Source organism: Molothrus ater, chromosome 18 (assembly GCF_012460135.2).
Source record: "Molothrus ater isolate BHLD 08-10-18 breed brown headed cowbird chromosome 18, BPBGC_Mater_1.1, whole genome shotgun sequence".
Taxonomy (NCBI): Eukaryota; Metazoa; Chordata; class Aves; order Passeriformes; family Icteridae; genus Molothrus; species Molothrus ater.
In genome coordinates this window covers 3,754,493-3,778,071 of record NC_050495.2, presented here as the reverse complement: position 1 = coordinate 3,778,071, position 23,579 = coordinate 3,754,493, and the positions used below count along the sequence as shown (strand labels likewise).

At 52.5% G+C, this 23,579-nt stretch overlaps 2 protein-coding genes across 3 annotated transcripts; both read right to left on the bottom strand.

Annotated features, from left to right (window-relative positions):
• Window positions 1–634: 634 nt before the first annotated feature.
• On the bottom strand, window positions 635–9,881 carry ALDH2 (aldehyde dehydrogenase 2 family member). Its single transcript, XM_036393421.2, is given in 14 exon segments — window positions 635–1,235; window positions 1,464–1,578; window positions 2,555–2,712; window positions 3,828–3,992; window positions 4,278–4,462; window positions 5,104–5,206; window positions 5,519–5,632; window positions 6,051–6,179; window positions 6,593–6,622; window positions 6,624–6,705; window positions 7,082–7,161; window positions 7,363–7,503; window positions 8,556–8,660; window positions 9,706–9,881. Coding segments are annotated over 14 exon segments (1,563 nt in total). The 5' UTR covers window positions 9,829–9,881; the 3' UTR covers window positions 635–1,202.
• A 2,299-nt stretch (window positions 9,882–12,180) lies between these two features.
• On the bottom strand, window positions 12,181–23,535 carry ACAD10 (acyl-CoA dehydrogenase family member 10). Of its 2 annotated transcripts, XM_036392890.1 has the most exons (15): window positions 23,476–23,535; window positions 22,538–22,763; window positions 21,719–21,867; window positions 20,960–21,154; window positions 19,614–19,772; window positions 18,736–18,895; window positions 18,218–18,359; window positions 17,889–17,957; window positions 17,012–17,193; window positions 16,313–16,463; window positions 15,679–15,824; window positions 14,969–15,142; window positions 14,210–14,562; window positions 12,788–12,853; window positions 12,181–12,570 (listed from the first exon to the last, which is right to left on the bottom strand). In XM_036392890.1, exons 2-15 carry the CDS (start codon window positions 22,692–22,694, stop codon window positions 12,493–12,495), a joined length of 2,181 nt encoding a protein of 726 aa, XP_036248783.1. In that variant the 5' UTR covers window positions 22,695–22,763; window positions 23,476–23,535; the 3' UTR covers window positions 12,181–12,492. The 2 variants fall into 2 exon arrangements, with proteins under 2 accessions (XP_036248783.1, XP_054372688.1); XM_054516713.1 differs by lacking the exon at window positions 12,788–12,853.
• Window positions 23,536–23,579: the final 44 nt, after the last annotated feature.

The window sequence follows — 23,579 nt, the reverse complement described above, 5'->3', positions numbered from 1 at the left end:
AGAAAGGAGGGAGCGGGATCGCCGCGCCCGCCACGCGCCCGCCGCGGGGTTTTGGGAGCCGCCGCCACGGCGCTGGAGCGGTTCGCAGGCGGCTGCGGGCAGCTCTAAAAGCGCGACGGCAACGGGAAGGACCCCTGCCGGGCTTTCTAGAAGGGTGGCGCTTTGTGATGACGTTATAATCACCGAGACTCGGGAGGCGGAGCTAATCCCGTTGACCCCTCCCCTAAGTCGGCCCTCCCGAAGTCTCGCGAGATGTCGGTGGGCGGGACCTACCGAAGGGATTTGCCGCCCGTCGGGGCCCGGAGGTGTCGCGAGAACTCGGCGCGGCCGCTGGGCTGAGGAGCCGGGTGGCTCCAAGTCTCGCGAGATCTGAGGGGAATGGCCGCCCTCAGGGCCGTGAGGGGGAAGCGGCGATGAAGGAGCATGGCCGTGCCTCCCAGGGCAGCCCCACCGCCCTCACTCACGTTCAGACCCCGCTCACTCCTCCAGCCGGGTACCAGCTGGAATGTCCCTGTAACATCAAGGCAATACAAGCACAGCGGGCAGGGCAGAAAGAGCAAACCCTTAAAAATAACGGGTGAGGGAATTGGTGTGTGTCTGGGCTCACTGGCACAAACCTCCCACAAAAGTAGGGTTGACTGCACCGAGACAAGAAATGTTTATTTGGAGTGGCTACAACCAGCAGGACGGAACAAAAAAAAGCACTTTTCCCTCAGATTTCACACTGCTCCCTGGCCCAGGTACACATCGAACTCCGTTCACTTTGCTCACAGAAAATAAACATAGTTCATAGGACAAGGGTTATAGACCTAGTTCTGTAAGCCAACACAGCGTTGTTATTTTCTATTCTATAAATCCTCCTAGACTAAAGAAGCATTTAAATGAATTCTTGGGGGAAAAAAGCTTGTTTATCAACTAGAGATGTAAAGATCACACCCCTCTCCTATGGGTGACTGCACTCACATAATACATTCCCAAAATAACCATCCCACCTTGTTAGTGCTCAGCCAGCTGCATTTGGTATTTTAAAAAGATAAAGCCAAGTAGGTTTGTTTCTTTTTTTAACAAAAGCTCCTTTAAACACCTAAAAAAACGCCTCTTAATGCAGAGTTACGTATTTTTGCATACTAAATTTTCTGTGTTGAGCTTTCCTCATAAAGCTGCATAATTATTTTCAAATCTGTGGAGAAGGTTGCCGTCCTTTAGGAGTTTTTCTGTGGAATTTTGATTGTCACCTAGGGATTAAAAAAAAAAAAAGGGGGAAAGTTACAAGTTTGTTTTTTTTTTTAGAAAAACCAATGTATCCCAGTCAGGGACAGGTTTGGAGATTGGGAAAGCTCAGGAAGAGAGGGGGGAGCTCAAGGTTTGGGTTCCAGCTCTCAGCCCAGCCCTCACCAATGGCACAGGGGCATTTTGGAGCTGCAGCAGAGGGCTGGGAAGGCCTTGGCTGCAGGAATACTCACATTTTTCACCTCCACGTAGGCCTCCAGGCCGTACTCCCCCAGCTCCCTCCCGTTGCCAGAGGCTTTGTAGCCCCCAAAGGGAGCCTGGGCTCCAAACACGTCGTAGCAGTTGATCCTGGAAGGGAAAGGGAGGGTGAAACAGCTCAGGGAGGAGCTCAGCTGGGTGGGATTCCTGATTTTGTCCATTCCCCCAGCACGGAGCAGCACTGGGATGGAGCAGGCAGGACACAGAACCCACCCACAGCTCTCAGGAGCCAGGGCCAGGTGTGCAGTTTGCACCCTCAGCTGTGACTCCCAGGGTTCTCCACCCTCCCAGCAGGAATTCCTGCCCAATATCCCTGCCCTGCCCTCTGTCCTGTCCCTTCATCCCCTGACCCCAAGTCCCTCTCCAGCTCTCCTGGAGCTCCTTTAGGCACTGGAAAGGGTTTAAGGTCTCCTTGGAGCCTTCTCCAGGTGAACAACCCTAGATAGCCACTCTCACAGGAGAGATGTTCCAGCCTAAATAAACAAATATCTATTTTTAAAAATCTATATTTAAAAAACCTAGCCAAAAATCTATTAAAAAAACCTAGCCAAAAATGTATAAAAAACCTAGCCAAAAATCTATTAAAAAACCTAGCCAAAAATCTATTAAAAAACCTAGCCAAAAATCTATTAAAAAACCTAGCCAAAAATTCTGTATCTTTAAAAAGCTGTAAAAATCTATTTTAAAAATCTATTTTAAAAATCTATTTTAAAAATCTATTTTAAAAATCTATTTTAAAAATCTATTTTAAAAATCTATTTTAAAAATCCATCAAAATCCATCAAAATCCATCAAAATCCATCAAAATCCATCAAAATCCATCAAAATCCATCAAAATCCATCAAAATCCATCAAAATCCATCAAAATCCATCAAAAATCTATTAAAACCAAATATTTATTAAAAATAAATATTTATTAAAAACAAATATCTATAAATATGCACCCAAATGTTGCCAAGTTCCCATTACACCTGAAGTTTTGCCATGACCCTGAGCACAGCCTAAATCAAATGAACCCAAAGAGAGGCCCAGAGTGCCAGGGGGTGCCAGGGGGTGCCAGGCTCACCAGACAGTGCCAGCCCTGAGGCTCTGGGACACGAAGTTGGCTTTGTCCAGGTCCCTGGTGAACACGGCGGCTGCCAGGCCGTACTTGGAGTCGTTGGCTCTCTTGATCACCTCCTCGATGGTTCTGAACTTGAGGATCTGCATCACCGGCCCGAAGATCTGCAAGGAGCCAGCACAGAGTGGGGACCACAGGAACCACGGGCTGGGACTGCCTGAGGCCCCCACGGAGGCGAGGGAAGATCAGTCTGACAATGTGCTCTGAGAAGGTTCATATTATATTATATATATATTACATATCATATGCTGTACTATATATAATATATAACATGTATTATATATCATTCTATAGAATACATAATATATTACATATTACGTATCATATGCTATATTATATATATTATATCATATTCTAGACTCTATATAACATATTATATATCATATTCTATATTCTATAATATACACTATATATTATAATATATTCTATTCTTCTATATTCTATATCCTATATTATATATTACATATTACATTATTTATTATATAATATAACATATTATATCATATTATATATTATATATTATATTACCTATTATATAGTATGTTTTATATTTAATTATATTTTACATTTTATATTTTATTTTATTATATTGTACACTTCATTTTATATTACATTATATTGTACACTTTATTTCATATTACATTATATTGTACACTTTATTTCATATTGCATTATATTGTCTAATATATAATACATTATATATAATATATAATGCTCTACTAAACTATACTAAAGAATTCAGAAAGGATCCAGGCAGAAGGCTGAAAGATACTCATGAAAACCTTGTGACTCTCCTCAGAGTCCTAGCACAGCTTGGCCCCTGATTGGCCAATAAGTAAAAACAATTCACATGAAACCACTTGATTGATAAGCAATCTCCAAACCACATTCCAAAGCAGCAAAACACAGGAGAAACAAATGAGATAATATTGTTTTCCTTTTTCTCTGAGGCTTTTCAGCTTAATAAAAAAGCTGTTTATAGATACAATTTGAGATTTAACATACTAATTAAGAAGGCTTAGTTCCTCCCTCTAAGTAAAACATCTCACAATAAAATTACATTATTTTATCAATCATGCAATAAACCTCAACAGCTCATTAACAAAAGAGATCCCCCTAAAAGAAATAACTTATAAAAAAATTAAAAAACCACTGCTCCACCTAGTTTTAATGGATATTAATAGAACAAATAGCTGTATTTACATGCTGCAGCACTCACCTCCTCCCTGGCAATGGTCATGCTGTCCTGCACGTCCCCAAAGACAGTGGGCTGGATGAAGTAGCCCCTGTCTGCAGCGGGGCTGCCACCACACAGCAGCTTGGCTCCCTCCCTCTGCCCCGTGCTGATGTAGCCCAGGATCTTCTTGAACTGCTCCTCATCCACCTAAGAGCCAGGAGGGGACAAACAGCTGCTGTGCTGCAGCAATGCCTCATTGCTTGGCAGCCTGTTGCAACCTCCAAAGGGAAATGGTCATTTTTAAATGCCAGCACCGAGTTTTGGAATTGTCCCCCTGGTTAATTAACTCCTCCCTGCTGCACCGGTGCTAATGGGCTCGGTTCAAATTAGGGTAATCAACAGAGCCAAGGGTGCTCCCACTCTAATCTACACAATGACTCAAAGTTGGGACAGTTTCATGAGATGACAGCTCAGGGCTTTTCCTGCTCCCACCTGAGGCCCCTGCTCGGTTTTGAAGTCAAAGGGGTTCCCGACCACCCTGGCCTTGGCCTTCTCCACACTCCTCTCCACAAACTCGTTGTAAATGTCCTCCTGCACGTAGGTCCTGGAGCCAGCACAGCAGCACTGCCCTTGGTTGAAGAACAGGGCAAAGTGGGCTTGATCCACAGCCCAGTCCACTGGGAAGAGGAGAGAGAAACAAATAAGCAAACAAACCCAACCAGACCTGTGACTTTTTTAGCACAATTATCACAGAGACTGCTGGGGATACAAAGTCCTTTCAGTTGACAGCATTTGCCATGGGTTGGTAGGACAGGAGTTGCAGACTTCATTCTTTATTAAAGCACCCCAGACTAGAGAAAAATATCTAACCTGAGGCAGGTTACAGTTCTCATTGGAAATTATCAGGTGTTAGGGACTAATTTTCCTCCTTACTTAACTGCTCAGTTAAGTGAGTGTTGACTCATTGAGGCCAAAAATGAGTTTATATGCAAGGGATGAGGGAAGCAGGACTTCACAGGAGAAGAAAAGAGTGGTGTGCTCCAAGAGAAATTAAAACAAAACTGGGGCAAGGACTGGAGGAAGATACTGAAACAATTTTTTTTTTTTTTTTGTTTGTTGATAGCTGAACTACCCAGCACTGGGAAAAGAAGTGGGAGTGGAGGAGTGCTGAAACACAAATGCAGCAGCTACAGCAGAGTGGTGGTATCAGGGCTAGAGCCTCACACTGGAGACCTTCCCTCCCTTTTCCTTTCCCCTCCAGCTCTGGAAGAAGCCAAGGTAAAAGGCACAGATCAAACACTGCCCAGCAGCTACTCACTGTCTGCATCAGACATGATGATATTTGGGCTCTTCCCTCCAAGCTCCAGGGTCACCCTCTTGAGGTTACTCTCTGCTGCAGCCTTTTGGATCAGGTGTCCAACCTGCAGGGAGAGCAGAGCAGGTGTTGGAATTGACTCCCACATCAGCAAGAGGGCTCTGGGTTTACATCTCAGCCAGCATTTAATGCTAATCCTCATTGTCAGGGCTTTGAGTCTGCCCAGAGTTTCACCTCCAATAAGAAACAAGAGGAAATATTCTAAAGAATCAAATCAGAACAGAAGAGTCTTGCCTAATGCAAATACACATCTCACAGCCTGCAATCAGCTTTGAATGAGGTGGAGAAGGCAAAGCACCTGCAGTATCTTACAGCCATGAGCTATTCCATGGTGCCAGGGCCGAGGGGGCTCCCTTACCTCCGTGGAGCCGGTGAAGGCCACTTTGTCAATGTCCATGTGGGAGGAGATGGCAGCTCCTGCCGTGGGCCCATAGCCAGGGATGATGTTCACCACGCCCGGGGGGAATCCGGCCTGGCAATGCCAGCAGCACACAGCAACATTATCCCTTTGACAAACCAAGGCTTGCCCTCCCCTCCTGTGTTTGTTACAGCAGCCTTCACTCCTTTGATTTCTCCTTTCATTTCCCAGGGCTTCGTTTTAATGCTGTTTGCAATAACCAGGACAATTCCTCTCCCCACCCCACATCCCAAGCACAACTTGAAGGTGTGAATACACATGGGAATACAGATATATGTTCACTTTCTGATCATCCTGAAGTTCATTATGTAATCAAACCTCAAAGAGTGCTTCCCTAATCAAGACTTACATCACCTGCACATGCATTTATATGAACAAGGGAGTTTTTTTGATAAATCAACTCAGCCTTCCTGCAGACAGCCCTTCCCTGCTCCTGTCTCCAGCAGTGATGGAATCCTGGCCTCGTCCTCACCTCTTTGATCAGACTGGCCACGTAGAGAGCACTCAGGGGGGTTTGCTCTGCCACTTTCATCACAACCACATTCCCAGTGGCCAGGGCAGGCCCCAGTTTCCATGCTTGCATCAACAGTGGGAAGTTCCACTGGAAAACAAAGAGAGATTAAAAGTTTCTGATTAGTCAGTAATGAACCAGCTCCACTCAAATCAGCACTTAGGGAGAGTCTTGGATTTTTCCTCATCACACAAAATTTTGGGGTTAATTCTAGGCAGCAGTTTAAACTTAATTGTGGTTCTGAGTCAGGTAATTCCTATAAACGGGCCTAAACCCCTTGGGTTTCTTTGGTTTTTTTTAATCAGCAGATACAAATTAAACCTCCCTCAGAGCCCATGAAATCAACAGGCAGTTCTGCTCTCCCAGGGTGAGTGAGGTAAGAACAAAGCAAGCCCAGCTTTGTTCACCCCTGGGAGGAAGCAGTGGTTGGCAGCAGAGGGGAACTTGCAGTGCAACACTGAATTCTTGCAGCCCTGCAGGAACTGCTGCTACTCTCTACTCACAGGGATGATCTGCCCACAGACTCCCACAGGGCTCGTGTCTTGTGTAGCAGAAGAAGTCTCCATCTAATGGGATGGTTTTGCCATGGAATTTATCTGACCAGCCTGCAAAGTATCTGGAAACAATAACAATTTGGTCACTGGAATTAAAAGAACAGGTCTGCTGCCAACAGAAAATAAAAGAGGCTTCCTCTGTCTCAGTCACTTCAGACACAATTCAGTGCAGATATTTCCCAAACAGGTGATTCAAAGAATGGACAGAAAATAGAAATATTTGTGTGCTAACAGGTCACCACCACTTGTGTGACTTGGGGAAGTCTGAGTAGCAAAAAGTAGAAACAAAAGAAAGAGTAGAAGCAAAAAGCAAACCCAAAGTGTCTGATATGAAGCCATCAGTCAGACCCAGATCCCACAGCCCCTGAATGTGGAGGTGTCTGAACCTGCAGAGACTCAGTACCATGGCCCAGCTGTGGCTGTGGCCTCCAAACCCACCTGAGACATTTGACCACCATGTCCAAATCCACCAGGTAGGAGATGGCGTAGGGTTTGCCATTATCCAGAGTTTCCAGGGCCTGCAAAGACAGCAGAGTTTCCTGAGGAGCTGGGGGAACTCAGGTGTACAGCCCTGAGTCAGTTCTCAGTTTGCAGCCTGTCCTGTCTGTTGGCTTTTTGCTCTCAGCTCCCCAGAAATGCCTCCCCACCCTCTGTGAGTGTGTCCCAGGTGTGAGCCGGGGGTGAGGCCCAGCCCAGCCCCCCGTGGTTCCTGCACTCACGGCCAGGTAGGCGCGGTCCCTCTCGATCAGGTCAGCCAGTCGGTTCAGCAGCTTCCCGCGGTGCGATGCATCCATCCTCCTCCAGGGAGAGCCCAGCTGGAACGCTGCCTTGGCTGCCTTCACTGCCTTGTCCACATCTGCCTGCGGGGGAGCCCGGCAAAGGCTGAGGAAGGAGTAACCAGCCCCCTCTCCCTCTCTGCAAACAACAAAAGCTCTCCCTGCTCTGCAGGAGAAAACTGCCCGCAGCCAGGCAGCACAGGAGGGGAAGAACCTGCAGCCTCGGCAGCTGCCCTGCTGCAAGGCACTCCTGAGGGCAGGGCAGCACACCCTGGGCCCCCTTCCCCAGGAGCACCAAGCTCAGCACACACTGTGAGGACGCAGCTTCCCCAGCCAGGTGAGCACACACTGTGAGGACAGCAGCTTCCCCAGCCAGGTGAGCACACACTGTGAGGACAGCAGCTTCCCCAGCCAGGCTGCATCATGAGGAGGAAGCAGCAGCAGCAATGGCAGAGGAGCAGATGGGTGCAACAGCTGTGCAACCTCTGCCTGTGCTCACCCTCTGTTATTTCAGCTACACAGTGTGCAAATATCATCAGGTTATTTCTGCAATGTCACCTGCTGGGTTAATATTTGCATCCTAGAATGAGGCATGGAAAAACCTCTGGAAGTCTGCTTTGGGCACTTTTTCACAGCCCAGTCCAAAGGAGTTTTTTCCTGGATCAGCTGTCTCTGCTCCATGATTTGGTCCTGTCAGGGCATTTGCTGGTTCCTACCTGGTTCTCTGTCCTGGCTTGCTGCAATGGTCTCGCCAGGACAAGCCAGGCTGCCACAGAGAAGCAAACAACAAAGGGTTTCCCTCATCACTCCTCCCTTGGGGAACACACACAGGTTTCCAGACTGTAGGAAAAACCCCAAATTGCTGGGAAACACCACCTCAGCTCTGCCACAGACTCCCAGGAGGGCCTTGCATAAGGAAGGTGATGATTACAGGACTTTATTCCCCACCATTTCTTCTTCTTTTAAGCAGTAGCCAAGGAAGGACACAAGCAGCACTTGGTGTGGGATTTACACAGATCAGACACTGCTGCAAACACGGAGCTGCCCAGGTGGGACGTGGGGTGGTGCCTTCCTCTGCATCCCCTCTGGACCTGTTCCCATGGAGAACAAACCCATCTCAGCCCCAGAGCATTTACCTTATCACCCTCAGCCACCTGGCAGATGACTTCTCCCGTGGCTGGGTTGATGGTGGGGAAGGTTTTCTTGCTGACTGCATCGTGCCATTCGTTATTTATGAAAATCTGCAAGGAAAAAGCCAAGCAGGGTGAGCCTTCGAGCCAGATCCCAGGGAAATCAGGGGGAGCTTTGCTTCTTTGATGGCATCTGAGGAGCCTGGTTAATTAAAAGTGCTTAACTTGACTTGTGTGGGCTCCAAACCTGCAGCAATATGAAGGAGATACTTTAGCCTAAAAAGCACACAACACAGCCTCGAGTGAATAAAAGAATTCACAGCTCAGCAAACAGCACGTGAGTTGGAAGAGGTTCCCATCCTGGTGGGTCCTTGCAAAAGCTGGAAGCCTGGCTGGGGCTGTGCAGCGACAGCTCAGGAGACTGAGGAGTGGGAAAATGCTTTAGGCACAGACAGTAGAGTGAGTTGTTTTTTCCCAGAGCAACAGAGCTTTTACAGTGTTTCTTATGAGTCTTAAGGGTCTTTTCCAATCTAAAGGATTCTGTTATTTCCCAGATTAACCAGCTTTAGGCTCCCCATACACCAGAACCAGGTGCTAACAGCAACTTTTTACCGACTCTTTCTTTCTAAGGGTAATTTTTTTTTCAGGTCTGTGGCAAGAGAATGGGAGTGCAAAGATCGAGGTGCTCGCCAAGAACTTGCAGAACACCCAGACAACCACCAAGAGCCTGGGCACGGCCACCGGGGAAGGAGTGGCCGGGTGCCTTGGAACGCTGCCTTGCAGCAGCACCTCGCACAGGTGATCCCACAGGATTTTCCTGGAGCAAGGGTCCGGTCTCTGCAGATAACCGGCCAGGCACTTTCCCCTTCCCTCCCTCCCGTGTCCTTCCCCGGGGTTTTTTCCTTAGGTTGTTGAATTGCTGAACCCAGCGAGGGAAGGGGGCAGAGCCGGGTGCCGATGGGACACACGCCCTGTGCCCGCACCTGGGCTGCGCCCAGGGTTCCTCTTTTCCGAGGCTTTGGGCCCAAATCCGCGGCCGCTCCGGGCTCAGCGCCACCCCGGGCTGGCCCAGCCCCGCACGGAGCTCGCTCGGCGGACACGGAAGCCCCGAACCCCCGGCCCAGCGCGGTGCCCCGGGCTCCCAGCGCGGCCCTACCTTGTTATAGGCGATATCGGGGCGCGGGTTGGGCGCCGGGATGGGGGAGGCAGCAGCGGCCGAGAAGGGAGCCCGGAGCAGGGCCGGGCAGAGCCGGGAGCCGCGCACCGCCGCCCGCAGCATGCTGAGCGCAGCTGGGCCGGGCCGGGCCCCGCAAGCCGGGACAGCCCCGCTCCGCCCGCCCCGCTCCGCCCCGCTCCGCCCGGCACCGCCCGGCACCGCTCGCCCCGCTCGGCACCGCTCGGCACCGCCCACCGCGGCTCGCTTGGCCACGGCACGAGCAGAACCAGCCTGGTGTCCTTGGTTCCTATGGAAAAGGCTCGATCCGGCTCGGTTCGAGCAGCACAGCTTGGCTCGGCTCAGCTCAGCTGGGCTCAGCAAGGTCCTGTTCGGATCAGCTTGGCGTGGCTCGGCACAGCTCAGCACCGTTCGGGTCGGTTCAGCTCCGTTCGGTTCAAATCAGGCTTGGTTTGGTGCACAGGGGGTGCCTCATCCGTGTCCAGCACTGTCCCTGTCCCTGTCCCGTCTCTGCCGTGTCCCGGCCCATGCTCAGGGAACTTTGTGCCTAGTTGCAGGCAACAACCAGGAAAAAAGAGGGGGAAAAAACCCCAGAAACGTCTCCACTGAGCTGGGAAGGTGATGAGGGAGAATGTGGGGACCTGGACTCTCGGTTGCACGGATGTGCCGCCATTACCGTCCACCCAGACACCCAAAAAAGCCCTCCCGTGTGTAGGGGCAGTGGAACAAAGCCAGGGAAGTGCTTTCACAACAGGGAGTTTCTGGGTGAATGCAAATGAGAGGCTTTGTGAAATCGCTCCCAACAATGGCTAAAGGCCTTTCTTTCTGGTTTGTTTTAGATGCCTTGTGCAACTTCAGCGTATCCAAGTGCAGGGAACAGAGGTGTGCTCAGGTTATCATCACTAAGGAAGCCACAGACCAAAAATACAGAGAGGTTTTTAACCTCTAAAAAAAAAGACCTGTGGTATTACCCTGTATAAGAGACTCAGTGAGGAGTCTGTGAAGGGTGACAGGGATGGTTCTGATTTATTTAAGGGGACAGAAAAATTGTAGAATATGTGAGTTCAGGAGTAGTTTCACCCGCTGTCCTGGACATCCCAAGTCGCTGAAAGTCTTGCTGGAGGTTCCAGCATTTGCACTTTCCAGGCATTTCTCTCCTATTCAGGGGAGTATCAGCCCAGTTGTGCAGGGAGGAACAGCCCAGCCCAGAGAAGGCAAAGCGCCGGCCCCAGGTTATCCAGCAGGACACGGATTAGACCGTGCTTTTCCCGGATCAGCTGGAAAGAAATCCTCTTGTGCTGGTCTCAGGCTCCCTCATCCCTGTCCGCCCGTGTCCCTGGCAGGGGGGTGGATTCCCGGGCAGTGGCTCCTGGGCAGCCCTTTAGAAAGTGGCACTCTTGGGGTCCCCAAAGAGACCCCACAAGTGGACCTCTTGTTCCGATGTGTTCTCCTCCTGTCACAGCCCTGCTCATGTTAACCCCCCCGCGGGAGATGCCAGACCTGTTGTCCCTGCGGAGATGTGCCCGTGTCTCTCACAGGGAGCGCCTCAAGGTGTCCCCAGGGCACGTCACAGAGCTGAGCTCCAGCTCGGGGCTAAGCCCTGTCTGCGCCTGATCCCGGCATGGACAGCCATGGCACTGAGCACTGGGGAGTGTTCAATAAAGCCTTTGGCTCTCTCGAGCAGCCCCGTCCCTCCCCCGGGGCTCGGGGCAGATCCAGCAGCGTTAAACCCCCAGGGCAGACGCGGCCCTCGGCCCCCAGAGCCTGCCCGAAGCAGGTGGGAGGCGCTGGAGTCAGGTGCCTGCTGGGAAACCATCCCAAATATCGGGGCTGGGCACACACAGGCTCAGCTCCCTCCCCCTTCCACGGCAGAGCCAAATGCCCGAGGTTGAGGTGGAATTTCACCCCGGAGCTTGGGAGAATCCAAGGCTCGGGTTACCGGCTTCCCTACAGCCTCATGGTCCTTGTGCTGAGCCAGCACGGCCCCCAGGGCTCCCTGCAGCGCCCCTTGTGCTCCTGAGGGCTGGCAGGTGGTGCCCACCCTGGGCAGATGGGCTGTGAGGCTGCACCCACGCTGGAAGGGCAGGAGAACCCAAAGAACCTTACCCGTTACTTTAATAATTAATTAATACTACATATAAATTGCTCATGCTCATAAAATTGTTCTCACAGTTCTCCCCTGGCTCTGTAAAGCACTGAAAGCTCCCACTGATCCAGTCTGCACCTCCATGGTCCCCAAAGAGACCCCACCACACTCATGGGACCATGGATCCTCCCAGTTTCTCCCAGCTCCACAGGGCAGGCACTGCCTCAGCTCTGGAGTCTCCCCTGAATCCAGAGGCCTCAAGGACTGGATTCAGTTCCTTCCACCACTGAGGATTCTTCCAGCATCTGCAAGTTGCTGGAGGTTGTGCTGAAGAAGGAGAGATGTGCTGAAGGACAAGAGACATGCTGATCCATGGTCTTTATTCCCAAAACCAAGTTGTGCACCCCCAGCCAGGTCACTCCCAGCCAACTCTCCCTGCTGCACTTCTGACTCTTGCAGCCCCACGATCCAAGGGTGACTTGGCCCGGTGTTGAGCCAAGCAATAAAAGCACTGAGCACAGATAACACCAACCACCACTGGAATTGAGCTCACAGGCTGCCCTCAGCACGGCCTCTCCCATGCCAGAGTGGCTGGTTTGGGTCCCCATCCGAGGTTTCCCAGGGCTGCAGCTCCTGGCTCAGCTCTGGTTTGGGAGTCCTGCCCTGTGACCCCCTGGGGACCCTCAGCCAGATGTGGAGCTCAGCTCCAAGGGAACTGCTGGGCTGGGATCTGCACTGTGGAGATGTTTTGCTCCAGGCACCTGTGGGAGAGTGAGAGCAGAGCCCATGTGGGCACACAGGGCTGCAGGACCAGGCAGCAGCGTCCCAGAGCCTTCCAAACCCCTGGGGACCCAGTGCTGGGGAAACAGCCTCACTGGGGACCCCACAGCACACAGGACAAATCACCCCTCATGCTCACTGACCCCAGGGTCGCTCTCTTTGGGTCAGGAAAGGCTCAAGCCTGAGGAATCTGCTCACCTTGGTGCCCTGATCCATGGCCTGTGCAGCCATCAGTGCCACTGCCTTGGTCCTGGGACTCTGTGCCTGGGGGAGGAGGATGAGACCCGTGAGAGCTCTGGTGCCCCTGGTGCTGCCCCTGTGATGGGCAGCCATGGCTCTGAAGGAGGAACTGAGCTTCCCTCTGCTCCTCTGGAGAGGATCTCCCGGGAGCTGGGGACACTGTTGTCCCCTTGGTAACCTGTGGGATCAGTGTGTGGAGTCTGCTGGCTCCTGGTGTGGGATGAGGCAGGATCAGCTGAGATCCTGCCCTGCTCAGCCAGGAATGCCTCAGCTGCCAACTCCCAGGGATGAACCTCCCCTGGCAGTGCCAGCTGGCAGGGGCAGCCTTGCCCTTGCCCTTGGCCGTGCCCAGCTCTGGAGCACTGTGGCAGTTCCAGGCTGGGAATATTTGGCTGTGTAACAGTTCTCTGCATTATCTTGCTGTTGCAGGCAGCAAAACTCCTCCCCTGGCTTTCACAACACACTTCCACAGCAAAGGCTGACAGTGCAGGGATGATGCCAAGGGAAAGGGCAGTGGGATGGACGTGGAGGTGACAGGGATGAGGGGGCTCTGTGGTGCCACACACCAGGAGCAGCATCTCCACAAGCCCAAGGCTTGGAGCAGAAAGAGTGTGGCAATCCTGATGTTTGGAGACTTGGCAAAGATGAGTGTTTCGAGGAAGGGCAAGGAGATCTGCTTATCTCAGCACCTCCAAATTCCCCACAGCTGCTGCTTCCCTGCCCTTTCCACCTTCCCAGTGGATCAGCTGCCAAGTGCCCTGACACGCTGGTGTCTGCTGGTTTCTGCCAGAGCACAAGGAAACACTTTGGAAGGGCACCTGGGTATTTATTTGGCAGCTGAAAGGAGGTTAAGTAACCCACTAGAATTTGATAATGTCACCAGAATAATTAGGAATATAATCTTGGTAGCAGCCCAAGGGTGGGGCTGTTTGCTTCCACTCACACTGTGAATGGAAGCTGGGGAGGTGCAAGGGACCTCTCAAGGAAGCATCAGAGGGAGACAAGGGAATTAACTCAGCCTTTCCCAGAGAGAGACAGGAGCAGGAACAACCATTTCTTCCTGGACTGGCAAGTGTTGAAAAGCCCAGCCCAGCCAAGCTCTGGGCACACCATCAGCAGGGATGGCAGGACCTGGGTAAGCAACCACAGCTGGGCTGGTGTTAATCTGCTCCTCTTGGAAGGCAGTGCCAGCTCCCAAAATCACTGTTTCCCAGGGTATGAACTCTGTTGCAGCCAAATGAACCCAGCCCTTTCCCTCCAAACCACTGGGCTCCAGGAGTGCCAAATGTCTGAGGTGATCAGGAGAGCCAGGACGCTTGGAGGCCACAATCCCCACCCCGGGGCAGGTGCAGCAAAGCAGCTTCAGCACAGATGTCTCACCTGCAGCTCTGGCAGAGGATGTGGAGTCCCTCTGGAATGGGAACTCGGAAAGCCCCTCTGGATGCCCATATTTTCCATCCTGCAGCAAAGCCCCTGGGCCATCCCCACCAGGCTGCTGGGGGGAGTGACCAGGGGGGCTCTGGGCACAGGGGCTGCCCCAGGCTGTGCCCAGGTGCTGAAACTCCTGCCCAGGTGAGGCCCTTGCCCGGCCCAGGTGCTGGAATATCGCAGGAGCAGCTTTGTGGGGGGGAGGTTCTCAAACACACGGAATCCTTCTTTAGTGGCAAAATCCCAAGCCAGCTCAGCCACAAACTCTGTGTCCTTGGGGCTGCTGTCACCTGGAGCTGGCTTCCCTGGGGACAAGAGAACAGGACACTTGTTTGGAAAAGCCTGTGTTAGGTAGTCACATCCCAAACAGCATCACCTGCCCTCCTCTGGGACTTGGGGAAACTCCTCTCTAAGGGATGTGGAAAATAACATCAGATTTAATTCTGGTAAAGGCTCCCAGGCCACACCTGATGTGTGCAGACAAACAGCACCGAGAGCTCTCACCACCTCCCTGTGAGTCCCTTGGAAAGGCTGGTGCTGAGCTGGAAGGTCTGAGAGCTCCATCTGTAGGACACAGCTCTGGGCTCCCAGCTTTGGGCTCTGCTCAGTTCTCCCAGGAAAGGAAAGACCCCACAGCACAGACAGCAGGCAGGAACAGGCCTGTGCTGGAGCAGGGAGGCAGCCCTGTGGCCCTGGCTGTGCCCTCCTCACCTGCCAGGGAGCCACGGTGACGTCCCTGCAGCATCACAGCCCGGCGGAAAAAGGCAAAGGCCAGGTAGAAATTCCAGTTCTCTGGGTGCTCCACTCCCATGTGGCCACAGTACATCTGGGAATACTCCTCTGCCGTGGGAATGCCCAGGTGCCCCAAGTCACCCTTCCTCAAGCCTGGAAGATGGGAAGAGGTACCAGGGAATCAGCTGCCAGAGCAGCTCAGAGCTCCCAGGGGATGCTGAGAGCCTTGTGGCACAGCCAGGCCCCTCCATGGAGACACCTGCACCCTGCAGGACCTGCACAGCTGCAGGGCTGGCTCCAAATGGAACTCTGGGCTTTGGCACCAGCCCCTGCCCCTAAATGCACATGGGGCAGTTCTCCTGGTTAGGGTGAAACTGTGACTGACAGAGATCTCTCCTAAATGATGGAACCTCTCCGTTTAACCCTGTATTTTTCTTTTTAACCCTGTATTTTTCTTTTTAACAAGTGTATAACTTAGTGCACAAACCAGTCCTGATCTGCTTCACAACTTTCCCACCCAAAAGAGTTGCCCAGCTTCCCAGCTGGAGTGAGAGGGAAAGCAATGCAAACCCAGAGCCCTTTCCAGCTGCACTGAGCCCCACTGCCAGCTGAGCTGCTTGGGCAGGAGCTGATCTGCTCTGAGCTCTGGTTCCTCTGCGTGTGCCAAAGGTGACTGTGCCCCTCTGTACCTCTGCGAGCACCAAAGGGGGCTGGCAGGAAGAAGCTCACACAGTTATTCGCCAGATCACACAGGGGATCTCCTAGAGTGGCAAACTTCCAGCCCAGCACAGCAAGGACTTCTGGCCTGTCTGGATGAAAGACCAGGTGGTCCATCCTGTATCAGAGGGAAAAAGAGATCAGGAAAGTCTCCAGAGGAGGGAAAAATCCCAGTGCTCAGCAGCAGTAGGTGCTTTCAGTGCTCTTCACTCTCTTCAAAAATTGCAGAGTCCTTTGGATGGCAGCACAAAGTGAAACATTAATTTCTGCAATCAGAGGATGGAGGTTACTCAATATTGAACTCCCTGGTTAATAATGGACTAAATTGGGCTTTGGAGAATGAAACCAAGTTAGTCAGAGCCTCAGATCAGGGCTGATTCCTGAGTACTGCAGGAAGAGCTGATGATCCTCCAGTGTCAGACCAGCATTTGCAGCTGCTGGATGAAGAAACTCAATCTCATTCCCTGGAGATGCTGACCCTGACCCAAACCCCAGCTTTTGGGCTGCTCTGAAGCCACTGCCCAGCCCAATCAGCAGCTTTTGGAGTTTGGGGGTCATTTTACACTCAGTCCTTGTTTCCTGCTGGGATGTGCTTCAGGGCAGTACCTGAAATCACCGTGCACCAATGTTGTCTTCTGGGATTCAGGAAAATGCAGAGGCAGCCACTGGATGAGCCTCTCCATTGCTGGGATCATGTGAGTTTCCACAGCTCTATATTGCTTTGTCCAGGTCTCAACCTGCTGCTGGATGTAATTCCCTGGAACAGAGGAACACAGGCTCCCAGGGAAAGGCACAAAGAGGCTTCAAAAGGGACACAGAAAAAGTCAAACAGCCAAGCACATCTCAGTCCAGAACCCTGATTTAAGCTCCAAGATTTTAATTGCAATTTCCAGGGGTCTCATACTTAACTGGGCACTGGATTTAATATTGAGGTGGAAAGAATCCAATCCTGGACAAAAATGTAACTTCTCCACCAGCTCCAGGAAGCTGAGCTGTCTCTGCAAAGGGAACTGGAGGGGATGCTTGGGGAGGTTTGGTCAGAGATGGCAGCAAGAGTTACTCCTGTACCCACAGTGGGCAGAGATGGCAACAAACATGGCAGAAAGCTCTGGGAGGTAGTAGAACTTTGGGAACTCACAGGAAACCTGGATTGGAAGAGCTCTTCACACCCTCCCACCACACCTGGGGATTCAGACTCTGCACTGCTCATTTTCACTTTCCCACCTACCCCCAGTTTGGTCCATCCTGCCCATCCCTTGAAATGCTGACACCCAGGAGAAGAAAGGATGCAGAGGCTGCTCTCACCGTGCTCCCCGAGGTCCTGCAGCTTGGCTGCTCCCAGGTCCAGGCTGTGGATCCTGGCCAGGACATTTGCCATGGCCCCGTACCAGGCCCCGCGGCAGCGCGGCGGCACCGCGGGCAGGGACGCGGCGCGGTGGATGCGGCCAGCACAGTGCTCCAGCAGCAAGAAGGGAGAGCCAAGGATGCTGGGGAAGCAAACTGGGATGTGTGGGGCTGAGGTCAATCCTGCCACTACCCCCCAGATCTCACCTTGCACCTTGAACGTGCCCCCAGGCCTCACCCTGCAGCACCTGGGCGCTCTCTGGAGCCCACTCAGGCTGCCTGTGCCCCTGGCTGTGCCACGCTCAGCCCTGGCCCCTCCAGCCCCAGAGCTCCAGCAGCAGCTGCTGCCCTGCTCCCTGCAGTGCCTGTGAGCTGGGCTGCCAGGCTGCTCATGAACACCAGCAGCAGTGGGCACACAGCGAGCTGCAGTGCAGACACTGAGTCCTGCAGCCAGCAGAGATCTGAGCAGGCTGCAGGCCTGAGGGCTGTCCTGTCACAGATTTGCTGCTGTCACTGCTGCCTGAGGTCTGGCAGTTGGAAAAATCCTTTCTTTATTGCAAACCTGAGCACTCTGAGTCAGCAGGAAGCCCTACAATATTGCTTTATAAGTGCTTTTCAAAGAGAGCTTTTGGATTAATTGCTAAAATGGGACATACCTAAACCAAATCAAATCAAAGTGATTCTGTCCTTTGAACTTCTAGGGTCTCCTCCAGCCCCACACTGCACATATGTTCATTAGATCAGAGCACTTTGTGAGCTCTGTTCCTTCTCTCTTCACCTTTGGGGGAATCTGGCTGCAGTAGCCAAGCACAGAGTGGAAGATGAGGGACAGGATTACCTTCTGTCCTCGCAGAGAGCAAGCAAAGGGGGCACAGGAACACCAGCCTCAGCCAGAGCCTTCAGGACCCTGCCAGGGAGGGACAGAGGTGCAAGGAATCAGTCCTGGAACTGCTGTGTTGGAAGCAGACACACCATATCCCTGTGCTCAGCTCTAAATATGCTAAAATCATGTGGCTGGGGAGAGGTGAAAGGAGCACACCCACATCTTCCCATGGCCTGGAGCCCCCAGTCCTATCCCACACTCTGGAAAACCAGGGGAGGCCATAAACGATCCTCCCCACGTGTCCTGCTCCTCTGGCCCAGCAAACTGCAGCAGGACCCCCTCACCTGTATTCCCTTGGGACAGAAGGGCCTGAGGGGCCTGAGGGAGGCTCCTCCTCCTTCTTCAGCACCAGCAAACGACCTCCAAACTTCACCAAATAGCTCCGGGTGGACTCTCCGTGGTCAAACTGCCGTAACTCCAGTGGGGCTGGGAGGTGGGAGCAGAGGGTCAGCCCCTCTCCAGGCTTTCCATCCCCTTCCTGCACCTGGGGCTGAGAGCTCCCTCTGTGTCCCACACCCCTGGGGAACACAGCAGCAGCTCACAGCTGCCTCACAGGACAGGAATATTCCTGGCATCTCTTTGGCAACTTGTGCTCAACCTCTCCCAAAATGAGCAAGTCCTAAAATGTTGTTTCTTAATTCTAGGAAAGTGATGGATCACTGAACTGGAATGGCTGTGCTGTTTGCTTGGAGGTTATGAGCCTTTCCTTAATATTATTCTTCAGTCCCTATGTTATAGGAAAAAGCCAAAAGCTCCAGAATATCCAGGTTTTCTGATGGAAGGGCCAAACCCACTGCAATACCTGTTGGGTGGGCACCAAGAACATCCTCAAGGTACTTTTGCAGATGATCCTTTGGGATTTCCATGCCTGGTCTCACTGAACGAGTATAGGGAACAAACCCTTGCAAAGGAAATCCCAGATGGGTTTCCAGCTCTTTGAGTGCTGCTGCTGGATCATCAACCTGAAACCAGGAGGGAGAGAGTAGCACTGGGTGACAGTTAGAAGACAAAATTTCCTGGGAAAGAGAGAGCCCTGCCTGGTTGGGATGCATTTATCTGTGAGTCCATCATGTGAGGAATTCATGGCTCATTCCCTGCCAACACAGAGCTTCCCACCTTTACTCTGCCCTGGAGAGAGCTGTGATGGTGGCACTGTGAGCTTGGGCTGGGATCAGAGCTGGAATTCCCTGAGTGCAGTCCAGGGGAGTGGAGGTCACTCTTCCCACCAGTCCCTCTTGTCCTTTCCCCAGTGGTCCCCAAATTAAAACCCCTGTGCTCAGTGACCCCAAAGCCTGGGAGTAACCTGGCAGTCCCCAGCTGACTCATCCATGAGGCCTCAGAGTTTCTGGGAATTCATTAACTGGAGCTCATTTTCTGCTGTGGTTGTCCCAACCATAGGGATGGGGCTGTTTCTCCTATAGGGAACAGAGGAACAGGAATGAGGAGAGACTTCCCTGAGGTTACACAGGGTTTGGAGCCATGAATGAAACAGCCCAGAGCAGACTTGGCCAGTGATCCCTGCTTTAACCCCACAACATCCTGCAGGGACAAGCAAGGCTGGAACAAAAGGCTTGGCAAGAGTCAGCCACTGCCAATTGGAAATCCTGAGCTGGTGAAACCAAGCAGCTTCTGGACCCAAAATCCACCCCCAAATCCCACCCTGGCTGTGTCACTTTGTACCTTCACTGTTTTCATGCCAAGCTGGGCTGCTGCCTCCAGGTTCTGGCTGCTGCTGTCCAGCAGGATGGATTCCTGGGGCTGCACACCCAGGCGCTCCAAGCACAGCTTGTAGATCCCAGGATTTGGCCTGGGCACCCCTTCCTGAGGTGATTCAACCACCTACAGCAACAAGAGATGGAATATGCATGAGCCTGCTGTGACCACAGACACCTGGGCAGTGCTGAATGGAGATGGGAGGGTGGGAAAGAGTCTGGTCTAATTAACATGAGAAATAAAGGATGTGGAGCTGGGTAGGCCGTGGTTCCAGGGACTGTGTGGGTGCCAACTGCTGTGGCCATGGCTCCTCAGCTCAAATCAGCCAAACAGGATCAGCCAGTCCTTGGATGGAAGATATCCAATGAGATGTCCCAAAGTGGGAAACCAAACCAGACCAGTTGTTCAGTGCTGTCCAAGGAAGCCTTGGATGGCAGCACCTTCCAAAGGCTCTGGAAAAGCAGTGTCCTGACCACTGCAGCCACCAGCCACCCCAAAGCCACCTCCACAGCAGCTGTGTTGACCATAACCATCCACCTAAAGTCTGGATCAAAAAAGCGTTGACTCAGTGTCTGAACACTCCCACTGCCCTCCCAGCCACGAACAATCCAAGCAGCCATTCCCCTGCTCTGTAACACTCCAGGAGCAGCAGTGAATCCATTGCATGGATATAAAGCCAACACTAATGGAAACCAACATTCAATTATTTTTCCCCCACTAATTGCTGTGCAGGGCTGCTGCTCCTGTTCCAGGAGCAGCACACGCTGGAGAGGCCGTGGGTATTGGAGCCCTGAGGTTCATGTGTCACCCAATCTGCCAATCTGTGTCATCTCTGCAAAGGTGAAGTGTGCTGGGGAAGGAGACTCTGCTGGGAGAGGAGCATCTGCTCCTCATCTCACACAGCTCAGCATGTTGGGGTAGTGGGTTTTTTAGCACAAGGGGTGCATGAACTCTTTGAAGAGTCCTTACTCTTTTAAAGCTTATTTTTGTTTGTTTGTTTTTTAAAGCAGGCAGGGCACTGAATAATAACATTTATTTCTAGTCTGTGTTCCAGCTTCCAAGTCCTGTGTCTCCATCGCTGCTGTGCCTGTTACACAGAGACTCGTGGTTGTGTGGGCACTTTGCAGTGGATTTGCAAATGTCACTCAGCCCCTCTCCAAGTGCCTACAAGGAATTGTGTGAGGAAATGTTCTCCCAGGCTGATGTCGACCAAACTGTGCTGCTGCTCGTCTGCTACCTGCACTTAAAGAATTTCAGTCGCTGCTTTCACAGGTGGAGGAGCAGAGCCCCGTTTGGGATCCATCCAGACTCACCACATCAAAGTGCTGCTGGTCCAGGGCCAGGAGCCTCTCTCCATGCCCCAGGCACAAGCTGTGGCCCAGCAGAGCTGTCTGAAGCCCTTCTGCCCGGATACACTGAGCTGCTTCTGCCATTACGGGGAGCTGTTTTCTCACCTCCTTTTGGATTAAATCCCAGAGAAAGGAGTGCACTGGAACACGGACATTTGCCTGAGAAACAGAGAAACCCCAGGAGTGATGATGGGCCAGAAACGGGGTGAAAATAAGAGTGCTTGGGTAGGTAGGTTATCTGATTATCTGATCTTGCTGTCCTGCTGCCTCTGGCAGCAGAAGGCAGGCAGGGAATCTCTCAGCTAAATTGCTTTGCCCAAATAAACAAATGTTCTCACATTCCTAATCCTGCAGCAGAGATAAAGGGCTGATTTTGGGAGAGAGAAATCACTGGGACTGTGCCTGCCATGGGATCAAGGCAGGTTAGAGACAGACACTGAGAGCTCAGCAGGCAGGAAAGGAATCTGCATTTTAGACTGAGATGTTTAAAAAGGATTTTATTCCAGTAGGAAATTAAGGCAAATTCATCTACCTGCCTGCCCAGGCACCGGGATACTGGTGGAAATCTGCCCTGCTCTGACAGCAGTGCTTCCTAGATGGAAAATCCAGACCCTTCAACCACAGAATTTCTTTTTAAAGCTCCTCTTTCCTCACTGGACCTGTTTCCATGCAGTCAGGAAGCACAGGGAGAGCAGGGGGGGAGTTTACAGGTTTGAGACTTACAATCTCAAAGCACTGCTGTCCCAATTCCTGCAGGAACTCCACAGCTGTCAGCTCTCCCCTGGAATACTGCAGAGAGAGGCTGTTCTCCCCTCCAGACAGTGCAGCTTGCTGGATGGTGCCGGCTGGAATGCAGCTCCGGGCCTCCCACTCTGCATGGAGAACAGCAGGGAAGCCAGGAAAGAGCATCAGCAGAGTGGGAAATCAGCTGGGAGTCCCTCTGGGGTCCACACGGTGAGAATGATGTGCTGCACTGGGGTGAATGACACAGCACAGAGCAAAGGGTTTGGGCATTCCAGGAACTGCAGCACCTCAGCCCTGTTTTCAGTGTGGAGAATTCCTAAAGCTGCACCTGCCTTGGGTGGCATCAGGTGGTGGCACCACAGGACAGTTTTGTTACCAGGGGGGTGCAGGGTGGTCACTGTTACTTCTGTGACTTTTGATGGCACAACAGGTCCCACCATCACAAGTTCTTGGGTGTCTCACCAGAGCCAGCTGAAAGAGGCTCCTGAAATTTATCTTCCCTCCAAGCACAGGAACCACAGGAGTTCTGGTGACCAGGGACCAGGTCAAGAGAACGACTGGAGCTGTGCCAGGGCTCAGGAAGGTTCTTTCCCTGATATTTCTGAGCTGGGCACTGCCCAGGCTCCCCAGGGAATGGGCACAGCCCCGAGGCTGCCAGAGCTCCAGGAGAATTTGGACACCACTCTCAGGGATTGTTGGGGTGTCTGTGCAGGGCCAGGAATGGATGATGATCCCTGTGGGTCCCTCCCAGCTCAGGATACTCAGTGATTGCGTGGGGTCAGCAATGGGAATACACACCTGTGGCTGTCCTGTGAGGGGCTGGGAGCAGCACCCCGCTCTCCTCAAAGACCACAGCTTTGTACGAGACCCCTCTGGATTGCTGCTGGATCAGCAGGAGCCGCCGGATCCCGGCACACAGAAGGGTCTGGGCACGGGCAGCGCTGCTCAGGGACATGCTGGGAACCACGGAGGGCCAGGGAAACTCACACCTCAACCAGGGACAGGCTGGAGCACAACTGCAGAGCTGCAGGGGAAGTGTTTGTTTATGCACACAGAATCATGGAATTGTTATGTTGGAGAAGACCTCCAAGACCATCAAATCCAACCTCCCCAGATCCACCAAACACTAGGGCCAAGGGCTCTGAACACTTCCAGGGATGATAGCTCCACCCTGGGCAGCCACTCAAGTGTCCCAGACAAACCAGGGACCCCCAAATGGCGTTTTATACACACATCCCTTCAAGTGCTGGGGACAATGGACTCATCACTAACACACACACTAATTACTGATCATAATCAGTGATTGCAGCCATGTGAGGGTCAGGCTCTGCTCCCAGGGAACAAGGGACACAAACAAGGTGAAATGGCCTCGAGGTGTGCCAGGGGAGGTTCAGGTTGGACAGCAGGAGGAATTCCTTCATGGGAAAGGTGGTCAGGGATTGGAACTGACCAGGGACATTTGGAGTCCCCATTCCTGGAGGTGTCCAAGGAAGGCCTGGACGAAGCACTGGGTGCTCTGTGTTGGTGACAAGGTGGGGATTGGTCAGGGACTGGATTCCATGACCCCAGGGGGTCTCTCCCCTCAGGGATCCCTCACACCTCCCGGGGGTCTCTCCCCTCAGGGACCCCTCACACCTCCCTGCCCGATGATCCCGGGGGTCTCTCCCCTCAGGGATCCCCTCACACCTCCCGGCCCGCCCTCAGCGGCCAAGGCTCCCGCTCTCGCGAGAACGTACCCCGAACTCTCGCGAGAAGCAGCGGCCGCCCCTCGCAGCCCCCCGCGCGCTGCCGCCGCAGCCGCCGCCGCCGGGTACGTCAGCGCGCCGTGACGTCACGGGGT

What these genes read in the sequence shown, in the direction of transcription:
- ACAD10 (XM_036392890.1), bottom strand. Translation starts at nt 22,694, where the DNA reads ATGTCCCTGAGCAGCGCTGCCCGTGCCCAGACCCTTCTGTGTGCCGGG. An exon ending in CCCCTTTGGTGCTCGCAGAG is followed by an intron (nt 15,143 to 15,678) that starts GTACAGAGGGGC and finishes CCCATCTTCCAG; the next exon opens with GCTTGAGGAAGGGTGACTTG. An exon ending in TCACCGTGGCTCCCTGGCAG is followed by an intron (nt 14,563 to 14,968) that starts GTGAGGAGGGCA and finishes TCTTGTCCCCAG; the next exon opens with GGAAGCCAGCTCCAGGTGAC.